General features: G+C 48.9%; 1 protein-coding gene across 1 annotated transcript in view; it reads left to right on the top strand.

Moving 5' to 3' along the window:
* nrxn2b (neurexin 2b) overlaps positions 1–13125 on the top strand; it is a gene marked incomplete at both ends in the record, with an annotated part of 530523 nt that overhangs the window by 423052 nt on the left and 94346 nt on the right. Inside the window, one exon of the mRNA XM_079758236.1 lies at positions 2190–2371. Within this exon, the coding sequence (XP_079614362.1) occupies positions 2190–2371 (182 nt within the window). The remainder of the gene's footprint in view (positions 1–2189; positions 2372–13125) is intronic.

Raw genomic sequence — 13125 nt, 5'->3', positions numbered from 1 at the left:
TTAACCCCTACCTGCCCCCTCAAGATGCCCCTAACCCCTACCTGCCCCCTCAAGATGCCCCCTAACCCCTACCTGCCCCCTCAAGATGCCCCCAACCCCTACCTGCCCCCTCAAGATGCCCCCTAACCCCTACTTGCCCCCTCAAGATGCCCCCTAACCCCTACCTGCCCCCTCAAGATGCTACTTAACCCCTACCTGCCCCCTCAAGATGCCCCCTAACCCCTACCTGCCCCCTCAAGATGCCCCCTAACCCCTACTTGCCCCCTCAGGATGCTACCTAACCCCTACTTGCCCCCTCAGGATGCTACCTAACCCCTACTTGCCCCCTCAAGATGCCCCCTAACCCCTACCTGCCCCCTCAAGATGCTACTTAACCCCTACCTGCCCCCTCAAGATGCCCCCTAACCCCTACCTGCCCCCTCAAGATGCCCCCTAACCCCTACTTGCCCCCTCAGGATGCTACCTAACCCCTACTTGCCCCCTCAGGATGCTACCTAACCCCTACTTGCCCCCTCAGGATGCTACCTAACCCCTCTAAAACTCAGAAACATTGTTCTTGTTCCAATGGCTGTGCAACGGTGTGTCGTGAGCTAGCGTAGATTGGTTAGCTCGGTGGCGTGAGTGGGAGGGCTCTTGTGGTTGTTGATATTACGATTATTGTCAACAAATAGAGAGGAACACCCTGACTAGATCTTTTATTTGTAGAACCCGTTATAGGGTTTGGTTTTATTGATAACATTATTAAAATCTCTATTGAACAGCATTGACTAGAGCATATTTCCAGGTCATTTCAAGGAACAAGCTAGTTGAAATATTAGGTATTGCAACTTTAATAGCACGTTGTAAAGAGGAGTGGATGAGAAGAGTTAGAGGGTGTGAGGATGGACGACGAAGGTACAGCAGCACCATCGACGGTCAGATGATCTTTATTGGCTAGGAGTGTGTGTGTGTGTGTGTCGGTCTGTGTGTGTGTGTGTGTGACTGTGTGTGTCTGTCTGTCTGTGTGTGTGTGTGTGCGTGTGTGTGTGTGTGTCCGTGGGTTCGTCTTTGTGTGCGTGTGTGTGTGTGTGTGTGATTTCCCATGAGCCAGCCAGAAGCCAGTGAGAGATAGACAGAGCACCGAGGTGGGGAGGGGTCTGGCGTGTTCTCAACGTGCTGTGTCAACAAGCAAGACCACCCCCACCCTCAACCCTTGGAGCCCCACCAAGTCCAGAACTCATAAGCGATGCTCTTCAAACTTGGACCGCTTCACAAGCACCCACGTACACACAACCACATGTAACACACAAAGTGTGTGTGAGTGAAACTCAGAACATTGCTGAAGCAAACTTCCTGTGAGGGCAAGATCTGAGGAATTAGGCTTTTGTTGACAAGAAATGTGTCAGTTTGCCCTATTTTACATGGAGCACATCGGGGAGGGCGTGTTGGAGTGGGGGGGGGGGGGGGTCTACACGGGAGGATCCAGACTTTCCTCGACTTGATTGATTATACAAATTTAAGGTATATATCTTTGACACTCATACAAAGTGAAAGCCTGGTGCCGTGAGAGCCTTGGGTCAGTTGTTGGGTTGTGCTTCTGTGCTTTGTTTGTTTCTTTTTCAAATTGTGTTCCAAATTGAACCCACCAAATTGAACTCCCATCATTTTTTGTTGTTGATGTCTGTGAATTCTTATTTGTGCTTCTGCATTTAGCATCCTTGTGCTAACATTGCCCTCCCCTCGCATATCGGGCAAATATCCCTGTTCTCTTCTTCCTGTGTTTATGAATCCATATTTGTACGAATGACTTCATTTAGTTTGTTAACATACCAGGCTAATATCGTTTTCAGTTAGCACCGTCATGCAATGTAATTAGTGTCTGTAATTAACTCGATAGCGCCCTCATGCCGTCATCGCTCTCTGTTAGCGCATCATGTTAACACGGCTCTCCGTAACCATTATCCATTATCCATACCTTTATGGATCATCCCTTCTCATCACGCTAACATCTGTATTTATTGACCCAGCCTCACGTTTCTACCATTCGCTCTCTGTGAGCAGATGAAAAGTAGTTGATTTTACTAATTCCAGCCTATTTACATGTTTTTTTTTAAACAACAATGTGTATAAATATGCATCCTCCCTATCAAATAAATAAAAATAAAAAAAATCGCCATGCTAACATTTCCCTTCCCACTTTTTTCGCGCAGCTGGGACGACCTACATCTTCGGTCGCGGCGGAGCCCTCATCACATACACCTGGCCCCCCAACGACCGGCCGAGCACGCGGGCCGACCGGCTGGCCGTGGGCTTCAGCACGCAGCTGAAGGAGGCCGTACTGGTCAGGGTGGAGAGCGCCAAGGGACTGGGAGACTACCTGGAGCTCCACATAGTAAGCCACACCCGGGGGTCCAGTGTGGGGTTGCGAGTGTGAAGGACTCTGATTGCTGGTGTGTGAGAGTCTCTCATTACCCGGGTGGATGCTGCTTGATGTGACAAACCTCACACACAAATGCATGCACACGTACGCATACACGTAAACGCACACACACACACAATCACCATGCAAAGCGCCTTGAAAAGCGATACATCAATACAAGGAACTGTTTCATTTAGTTCTATTTTCAATTTGTAAGGCGTGAGTTTTCCACTACCCACTTTGTTTTGTACTGTTTAGAACCCATAAATAATATATATGTTTTCAAGTGTATGAGTTAGGAGTCACATCTAAAGAAAGAAAGAAAGAAAGAAAGGGAGAAGGAAAGAAGAGGCAGAGACATTAAAAAGAAGGTGTCCGGAGAACGAATTGGGGATCTGTGATTAAAGTAAAATACACAGAGAAGCACAGAAGAAAAGCAAAGGAGGGGTGGTGAAACCACAAAGTGCCTACAGATAGGAGAACAGGATGTGTGTTGTAGATCTGACCAGAGTCTCCAGGAAAGGTATGGCTCGCGCCCTGGGCGTTGTAGTCTGTAATGAAAGGAAATTAGAGGATTGTCAGGTAGAGAGAGACGGAGGCTGGATAGGAGGAGGGGACAGCCTTCACCACAGGACAGCCATCATTGGCCTGGGTTGGCACTTGGCTCGACAGGGGGGTTGCAGACTGAGAGGTACCGGGCGTAGTTCAGTGTTAAACGAGACTCTAAGAGCTGCGTTGGGTGGGTGTAGGTGTAGAAAAACCTGCTATTAAGGGCGACCTAATGATGAGAGGGAGGAAAAACAGGGGGTGGGAGAGAGAGAGAGAAAGAGATGGTAGAGAGAGAAAGAGCGATGGTAGAGAGAGAGAGAGGTAAGAAAAGCCATTAGTAAACGTGGCGCCATCTCTCTGACGGCGGTGGGGCCACTCCTCTCGGCGTCTCCCTTTTGACCTCCAGCCAGAACACCATTAGCCCTCATCTCCATCTCCCACGTTATCACGCTCATTTTAGCGGGGGGGGAAACGTCTGTTTTAAAGAGTCAGAGCCCCGGTGACAACTTTCAAATGGCGATTAAGGGGCTCCCGGAGATTCAGCGGGCGGTATCTGTCACCACCTCCTCCTCCCCTCCTTCTCTCCTGCTCTGTGGCATCACCCAGCTCAGCCGCTCAGAGAGCGCTTCGCTTCCAACGGCTGCTTTTTGTCTTAATTACCCTGCTCCGTCCCGACCTGGTGACGGCTAATGGTGTCATTAACCGAAGAGCACGGATATGTACATGCTCACGCTGCACACATACAGCTCACGCCTGCACACACACACGTATACACACACGCATGCATGTATGCACGCACACGTTACATCACACACACACACACACACACACACACGCGCGCAAATCCGATGCATATGCAACACACACACACACACACACACACACACACACACACACACACACACACACACACACACACACATTACTACATACACACATACAAACACACACACATTCTCTCACACACACACACACACACCAAACAGATACACATGCAACACACACACACACCCACACACACACATTACTACACGCACACACACACACACACAAACACATGCAACACACACACACACACACACACGCAAACGCATGAAAAACACACACACACACACACACACACACACCCACACCCACACTCAGAGGTTTGTGTTGGCACAGACTCCAAAATGATTTCTTGTTGTCTGGTGGATTCTCTAAAAGCCTTTTTGATGAGTGCAATCTTATCCCGCCCATGTCCATCAATCATCCCTCCATTTGCGCACATCTATTTTCTGTTCTACCAGTGTGTGGTAGGAGGGCTTGGCAGTGTGTGAGTCCTCGGACAGCTATGTGTAAGCATCGGCGTGTTGCTGCGAGACAGTGAGTAACATGCGTGTGTGTGTGTGCATGCGTGCATTTCTGCGCGAGTACTCATGTGTGTGTGAATGCAATGTGTGTGTCTGTGTGCGTGAACATATGTGTGCCAGCCACTATTGCAATCCCCGCCTTTATGACCCCAATTTGCTTGGTCTGCTGGTGCCCGCGGGCGACAAGAACACAGTTGACCTCTGACCCTTGGGACCATGCCCATCCACTGTTCTCTAAGGGGAGATGGCAGAGGCATATCAGAGGCAAAAATAGATTGTGTGAGCAAGGGAAATGGGGGGAGGGGGGACATAGAGATGTAGAGGGTAAAAGGGAGAGAGGTGAGAGAGAGAGAGAGAGAGAGAGGGAGAGAGGGAGGGAGAGACGGGGCATAGGGATAGAGAGAAAGAGAGAGAGACAGAATGAATCAAAGACGGGGAGAGAAACAGGGACGCATAGAGACAGAATAACTATTAGAAAGACAGTGAGAGCGGGGAGAAATGGACAGACTGACTCGCTGACTGACAGCAAGGCAGAGAATACAAAAATAACGGCGAGAGGAAGTGAAATAAACACAGACTTAGTGAAAGACGAGAGGGAAAGTGAGAGACGGATGATTCAGCAGGCAAACAGCAGGGGGAGAGGAATGACGGACCGAATGAGCAGAAGGCAGAAGGCATAATTCTCTTAAAATAAGAACTGGGATAGGGGGAAGTAGCGGTCAAGAGAGCAGCGACGGGGGGGTCATTGTGTAACTCTGATAAAACTAGGTAATAATTGAAGTTTTCAGTGTAAACATGAGCAATGCATTGCACCACCTCCCAGGTACCGGGCCAGACCGTACGTTCTTCGGGGAGGGAGCCGTCTCAAACGTTGGTGAACTTTAAAGGTCATTGCCTCTTTTAGTTTCAGTTTTTAGCCCCGTTAGATATAGATTGGAGGAGAAAATGGATTATTTTTGATTTGAAATCCCTGATTGTGTGCCTTGGAGGAGATGCAGTATTACTACATGTACTCGGATGAGGCTTGTTTTTATTGCGGCTGTATTTATTATTCATCTCTGTTCCATGAAAAAAAACAAATCATTCCAGTGAGTCTGGAAATATGGACTTCAAACTCCTACTAGTTAAGCGATTTAATAAAATATTGATATTTGCGTCTAAACTACAGATCTCAACAAAATGAACTCTTAACTCCAGAAAATGGAACATGAATTGTTAATTGTCTCCTTCCACAACAGAAAACGTACTGGGGCATAAGAAGAAAACAAAACAAAGATGGCTACCCTTTCACTCTTCAGCCTCCACATTTATAGGTGTGGTGCGTAAAGCTCAACAAAGTGTTTGATATGTTTTATGAAGTCATTCTCGTCTAGAGGTACTTCTCTCCCTCTCTTTGCCCCCGGTTCACAGATGAACTCTAGCGTCTAGCTGTCGATCACTCCCCCACCCTTCCTCTTTGTAAACCATTCCTCTGCTCCATCCCTCTCCCTTTCCATCGTATGTCTTATAGTCACTCACCAATTCCCCTCATCCCTCGTCCCTCTCTCTCCTCTCTGTCCTATCTGTGTCTCTCGCCCATTTGTTCTCGCTCTTCCACCTGCCTTATTCCCATATTCCCTCGTCCTACACGCACACAAACACACACAAACACACACACACCTCTCTCGCCCTCTCTATCTCCGTTTCCTGCTCACTCTCTCTGTCTCTGTCTCTCATTCTCTCACCTTCCAAAATCCCTCATCCCCTCGCCACTGTGTCTCTCTCTCTCTCTCTCTCTCTCTCTCTCTCTCTCTCTCTCTCTCTCTCTCTCTCTCTCTCTCTCTCTCTGTCTCTCTCTCCTCCACATCAGTGCCTCAGACACGTCGGCCCTATGGCACCTGGGTTCCCATCGCAATTACATTTAATTTGGCCGCCCACGTCTAACCCCCCACCCCCAGTCCCCCTCCCTCCTTAATTGGGCCCTCTGCCTCTCGTCAAGCACCAAAATCTAACGCAAATTGGACTCTGTGATGCCTGGGGGCCGGGGCCCTATATCATGCTCTCTGATAGAGGGGGGGCCTCACAGAGCCAGAAGAACGAAGGAGAGGACACTCAAAAATAACAGAAGCCCTCTGGATTTAGTCAGAGACATTAAGTTGGTCGTAATAGGATGGTTTGTTTCATGCGAGGCCCCTGATTGGTGAAGTGCTCTGATTGGTGAAAGCCCCTGATTGGTTAGTCTCGGGCAAAGAGCTATGTCATTGATGCCAACGGTTAATGTTTCAATGGGAGCTCCCCGGCGAAACGGGTTTGAACCTCTGACAGATCGGAAGAATGATCACCTAATTGGTTTGGTCTTCCATGCGTTAGCGCCGAAGAAGGCAGTGTCAAGTTGTCAAGCACACAAGCAGCCAATTGGAACTCTTGCAAACAATTTAAATGTTCTCCAAAAAAAATGTGCTGTTTTCTGTCGCTTGTAATTAGCTTTGAACTCTTTGAAACCCATAAAAAATGATGTTTGTTTCTTTTAATTGGCTTTGAAATCAATTTGAAAGCAGGACGTGGCACGTTGTTAATTGACGTGGTTATTTTCTCCGATATTTTATGCAAACAAACAGACGGGGAATGCGAGGGCCAGCCAGAAAACAGATGTTCACAGCAACGCCGGTCTCTGTGCGACAAGACTCTCTCTCTCTCTCTCTCCCTCACCCTCCCTCCTCTTTTCCTTTACCGCTCTGTACTCCATTTTGGATCCAACAAACCCTCTCCCTCGACTACTCTATCTGTCGCCTAGCAACCCCGAACGTCGTTCTAGAACCCCTCCCCCTTCTCGGTATCAGACAGAGCCAGGATGCCAGTCAGAACTTTATATCCATACATACGTGAAAATATACATTTATTTAATTTCATATATAATTCCCAGGAAGCATGTGAAATCAGGGTTGATACATACACCGCGTTGACATTGTGGCAGAAGGCTTGCACGTCGTAAACGTTGGCTAGAGGGAGGGCATCTGAGTCAGGCCCCAGACAGACGCAGACGTGACCGTGCGGACAGTCATCTGTCTAGCCAGAGCGGCACAAGAGATGTCCTTGCAGAGACATTTGCAAAGACGTTCGCTAAGGAGAGCCAACGTGGCTTTTTATTTCAGGGGACATTGTTGATTTGGTGGTACTTTGTGGTTTGTTTTCGCAGATTTGTCAAATGTAGATCTAGCGTGTTGCTTTGTAACTGTTGATAATTAGTTTAGCAGCCAGCTTAGGGCTGCTATTAGCAAAAGGTTCATTCTTGGATTATTCCCCCCCTCTGGGAATTATGAGCTAAATGATTCCAAAGATTTTCATACCTATTATTTAATTTGAACTGTCACTAGTGTTTTACTCATCCTTTATTAACGTGCTGGGACATTAATATCAGCACTAAATAGTTTTTATTTCAAGAACCATGATCTGTTGGCATCTAATATCAGCACTAAATAGTTTTTATTTCAAGAACCATGATCTGTTGGCATCAATTAAGAACGCTCAGAGAGTCTTTATATAAATGCCTGGGTCAGGTGTCATTCCACGCACACACACGCCGCCACTACTAATACAAATGATTTAGGCTTGAAAAGGTAATAAGAGGAGAATTGTTTCTGAATTCACTTATACACTTGTTGGTTGAATATTGTTTGAGAGCGCCAGCAAATAGAGGAGCTGCAGCCCAGTCCTCTGGAGTGTCCCCTTCATTTGATCAGGCTTTTCCATGGGCATCTGTATTTCATATGTATTTATTCATTACACGAGGGTCAAGTGTCTTTTTTCTTTACTTTCCCTTTTCTTTCCCTTATTCATCTTTTTTTTGCCTTTCATATTTATTTTCATGTCTCTGTCACAGTATCTCCCTCTCTCTCTCTCTCTCTCTCTCTCTATCGCTCTCTCTATCGCTCTCCCATCTCTCTCTCTCTCTCTCTCTCGCTCTCATAGCTCTCTCTCTCTCTCTCGCTCTCCCATCTCTCTCTCTCTCGCTCTCTCTCTCTCGCTCTCATAGCTCTCTCTCTCTCTCTCTCTCTCTCTCTCTCTCTCTCTCTCGCTCTCCCATCTCTCTCTCTCTCTCGCTCTCTCTCTCTCGCTCTCTCGCTCTCTCTCTCTCTCTCTCTCTCTCTCTCTCTCTCTCTCTCTCTCTCTCTCTCGCCCACGGACACGCACAGACGCACCGAACAAACAAACCCCGCCGAGGCGAGAATTATTCATAAACAAACACGGCGGCACCCCCGCATCAATCACCACGCCCGTCACGTCGCTATGATTAGCCCGCGCAGCACGCGTGTCCACCCGGAGATTTACAAGGGCAGCCCCGGCCACGTTCCCGCGCCATTGCTGTCTTTCTCTCTCTCTCCCCCTTTCCGTGCCTCACTTAAGAATCCATCATCCCCCCCCCCCCCCCTCCCCCTCCCTCTCCTCGCTCGCCCCAAACAAGCGTGCTGTGGGGGCGGCGGCGGCGCTGACGTGTCACCTCCTAACGAACGGCTTCCCCGTCATCGCCGGGACAACAAGACGAAAGGGAAGAATAGCGGAATGGCGCCGCATGGGGCGGAGGTGTTGGGAGCGGAGGTTGCTAGGAGGGGGGGGGGGGTGTGTGTAGGGAGAGAGGGAGGGAGGGAGGGAAGGGGAGGGAGAGAGGGAGGGCGAATGACGGTGGCGTCACATTGACGAATGCGTCGGCCAAGCGGAGGAGAGAGGGGCCTCCCGGTAACGAGATAGGGGCCCTGGTGGATCTGGCAGGGCCCCTGGCTCTCTCGCTCTCTCTCGCTCTCTCTCTCTCTCCTCTCTCTCTCTCGCTCCCTCGCTCTCTCGGTCGCTCTGGCCCAACAAGCAGGTGCGTGACAGCCCCATCGATTATTCCTCTCAACTTCGAGCTGCTAATGAATTCCCCCCCCCACCCCCCCCCCTCCCACACACCGGTGAGGCGGGACGGGGGATGACAGCGAGGGGGAGAGAGCCCGACTCACACCTGCCCCCGTCTGCACCGCCTTCCGTCCCTAGCTGAGAGGCTTCATGTTGGGTGAAGACAAGGCCCCCCCCCCCCCCCTCACCTGGTCCACCAGCCATCCAGCCCCTGGCTGTCGCTGCAGCAGGTTCAGTGCGCGGTACCCCTGCTGGTGGACCCTGGTATTAGCTGTGGTTTTGATTTGATTGGCTCTGATTCGGATTACCACTGGACTATGGAGCCAAACTTGCTGCTGCATGAGATTAGATCTGTAGATTATAGATTAGGGCGTTTTGTAGAAAGATGAGTGAATGCCTCCGAGGCGTATAATTTGTATCTGCCTCATTCATATATATATATATATATATATATATTCCAAAGGTTTACGAACCAACGTAGGATCCGAGGACAGTAAAAAGGGCTGCCCACTATTCCTTGTGCTGCAGCTAGCGATGAGTCTCCTGCAGGTAACCTCAGCATTCTCTAATGCAGAAAATGCAGTAATAGTAGTAATAGCCACAAGCCAACAATACAATCACAGAGGATAATAAAAGTTCAATTGCATACTCTTGCGTTCACTACACATGCAAATACCTTAGCGCGTCATACCTCACTCTGTGTGAAATGTAAGTTGTGTCTTGAAGTGGTGCTTTATACTGTCCAATCAATAGAGCACTTCGATGCCCAGATTCTGGTCACAGTGCCTATGGTGGCTTGGGTCTGTCGCTCTGTCGTCCTATCAGAGGCCGGCTCTCTGGGCAGAGGGCTGTGTGGCAGAGGAGGGGTGGGGTGTAGGTTTGGAATCAATAAGCTATTAGTGTGCGAGGGAGAGAGCGTGTGTTCTGGATTCAGGTGAGCCTTATAGGATAATCAGCCAGTCAGGGCACCCTCTTCTTTATTCTCTACCGGTACTTCTGTCGTCTAAGTCCCCAGCCTTCTCTCTCCCTTTCTCTGTCTCTCTCTCTCTGTCTCTGTCTCTCTCTCTCTCTTTCTCTCTCTCTCTCTCTCTCTCTCTGTTTCTCTGTCTCTGTCTCTGTCTCTGTCTCTGTCTCTCTCTCTCCCTCTCTCTGTTTATCCGTCTCTCTCTCTGTCTCTGTCTCTCTCTCCCTCTCTCTCTCTCTGTTTCTCCGTCTCTCTCTCTCTCTCTCTCTCTCTCTCCCTCGCTCTCTCTCTCCCTTTCTCTGTCTCTGTCTCTCTCTCTCTCTCTCTCTCTCTCTCTCTCTCTCTCTCTCTCTCTCTCTCTCTCTGTTTCTCTGTCTCTGTCTCTGTCTCTGTCTCTCTCTCTCCCTCTCTCTGTTTATCCGTCTCTCTCTCTGTCTCTGTCTCTCTCTCCCTCTCTCTCTCTCTGTTTCTCCGTCTCTCTCTCTCTCTCTCTCTCTCTCTCCCTCGCTCTCTCTCTCCCTTTCTCTGTCTCTGTCTCTCTCTCTCTCTCTCTCTCTCTCTCTCTCTCTCTCTCTCTCTCTGTTTCTCTGTCTCTGTCTCTGTCTCTGTCTCTCTCTCTCCCTCTCTCTGTTTATCCGTCTCTCTCTCTGTCTCTGTCTCTCTCTCCCTCTCTCTCTCTCTGTTTCTCCGTCTCTCTCTCTCTCTCTCTCTCTCTTTGTCTGTGCCTGTATCGATCTGTATCTCTCTGTTTAAGTACTTGTATCTGTCTCTGTGTATCTGTCTCTATCTCTGTATCTGCGTCTGCGTCTGTCTCTCTCTCTCTCTCTCTCTCTCTCTCTCTCAAAGTATTTGTGTTTCTCTCTCGTTAAAGTAGCCCCCTCTCTTTCCCTTGTGAGAGCGCGAGATAGACAGAGACAGAAGGATGAGGGAGGGAGAGCGCATTCGATTGAAAAATAGGAGTCCCTGAGTGGAAAATAAGCAGTCCCTCTCTCTCTTTCTCTCTCTTTAATGTAATCTAGAGAGAGAGAGAGAGAGAGAGCGAGTGAGAGAGAGGGAGGCTGCACCACCGTTCAGCCGTGCTCACCTTCACTGTTCAGGTGGAGACCCACAGTCCAGGGTTACTCTCGCCTGCTGTCCCTGGGCCTGTAATGTGTTGTAATACAGAAGGGTTTGGCCTAATGCGATGCACCAAGGAACCAGCGACCAGGCGACACCTGCTGAGGTGCTGTGCACCGGAGCGCACTTTACATCTGGCTGTTATTTTGGTTAACTTCCACAGTGAATTACCAACCGGCTAAACAACTGCACCCACTCAAGGATACTGTATGTGTGACTCCCGTCCGAAACGGTTACTGGGTTCAATCCCCAACACTGCAGTCTAAACGGCAGACATCCTTTAGCAAGATGCACCATAACACCCTACCTGCACTTGAATGACGTGTATCTTATTCACTTTAAGGTACTTTGGATGGTGTCTTCAAAAAAGACTTTGCAGTCTCCTTAAAAAATCCATTTATATTCATAAAGCAAAAAATATAATGCATGGTGCAGAATCCACCAAATTACCCCTACCCTCCTAGACTCTCAAATATATTTCACTTCAAGTCCCCCACAAGTCAACTGGCTTCTCTTACGCTCCTTGTTCTTATATTTTTGTATTTATTTGCTATTTTTCCTTTTTCTCTGTGTGTGTGTGCCACGGCGGTTTGAATGAGGGGCCCCTGCCAAGAAAGACTCCTGTGAAGACGAAGAAGAATAATAGGTATATCGGCCCCTGAAATCTCGGGCTCTGTGCCGCGAGACAGCAGAATGCTGGAGGAAAAGGGAATATTAGAAGAAGAAAGGAGCAGGAGAATGAAAGGAGGGCAGTACAGGATAGGCGGGTGATTTATGCCTCTGCGTCTGAACAACAACATACAGGTGGGGAAGTGGAGCAGAGTCTTCAACCGGCGTATTGTTCCGGTTCCGGTGGACATTCCCTGGGGGGTGTTCCCGTCTCCCGGGGTTTGGGTCCTCACTATTCCAAATGTCACTGCTATGTAGCACACACACACACACACACACACACACACACACACACACACACACACACACACACACACACACACACACACACACACACACACACACACACACACACACACGCATGGATGCGTGTACACACAAGCACCTCAAAGGCGAGTGCTCACGCACGCAATCACACACACGTACGCTTGTATTCTTGCTTGTCCCTTGTGGGGACCGGGCCGCGTCATGAAGAAAAACCTCTTGGTGTTTGTATCCAAACCAAAAACCATACAGCCAAAAGTGAGTTTCCTTGTTTGTATTTTGTTGTTGACTTGAAAACGTGCCTATTGATAGCAACTGCTGCTACTCTTGCTCTTCTTTAGTAAAGCTAATTTTTCCCTTTTAAAGTTTGGAGCCCATTAGCTCACAGTGCTCGCGGCTCCTGTGTGCCTGCACACTCTACACACTCCAGGTCCCAAGATACTTGGGAAGTGTAGAATGGAAACCAGGAGCATAGCTGCAGTCTCCCATGTGTGTGTTGGACAAGGGCCAGGGGATCCCTTAGCCCTGATGGGGACTGACATGTGGCATTCACGTTGCACTGTGTGCGACCCGTCCCTTTTCATTTCCACCATATTCCCCCAATTCAACATCTATTATTCATTTTTGGCCTTTCCCAGAAAAAGTGTCTGGGGACTGGCCCGCTTTCAAGATGAACTCTCTTCCTTTGTTACGGTTGTTGAAGACGCTGTAGTCACTTTGTGGCTCTCAACGAACAGGTGGGAAGAAGAGGCACACTCAAGCGCCGTTTTGAACATTTTCCGTATTCAAAACTGCAGGCCTGCAAGGGAGTATCATGAATGTAGTTTTACCAGGAGCAATCTGCACAGAGCGGTACCTGTTGCGTCACCGTTTTATATGGAGCATATCCACTGTGCTCCAAATTTATATTTATCAGCCCCAGGAAAAAACAGCGTCAGCGGGCCGTG

Source organism: Pollachius pollachius (assembly GCF_949987615.1).
Source record: "Pollachius pollachius genome assembly, chromosome: 20".
NCBI classification, from domain to species: domain Eukaryota; kingdom Metazoa; phylum Chordata; class Actinopteri; order Gadiformes; family Gadidae; genus Pollachius; species Pollachius pollachius.
The sequence above is the reverse complement of the archived record's forward strand: the minus strand, read 5'-3'. Positions and strand labels throughout refer to the sequence as shown.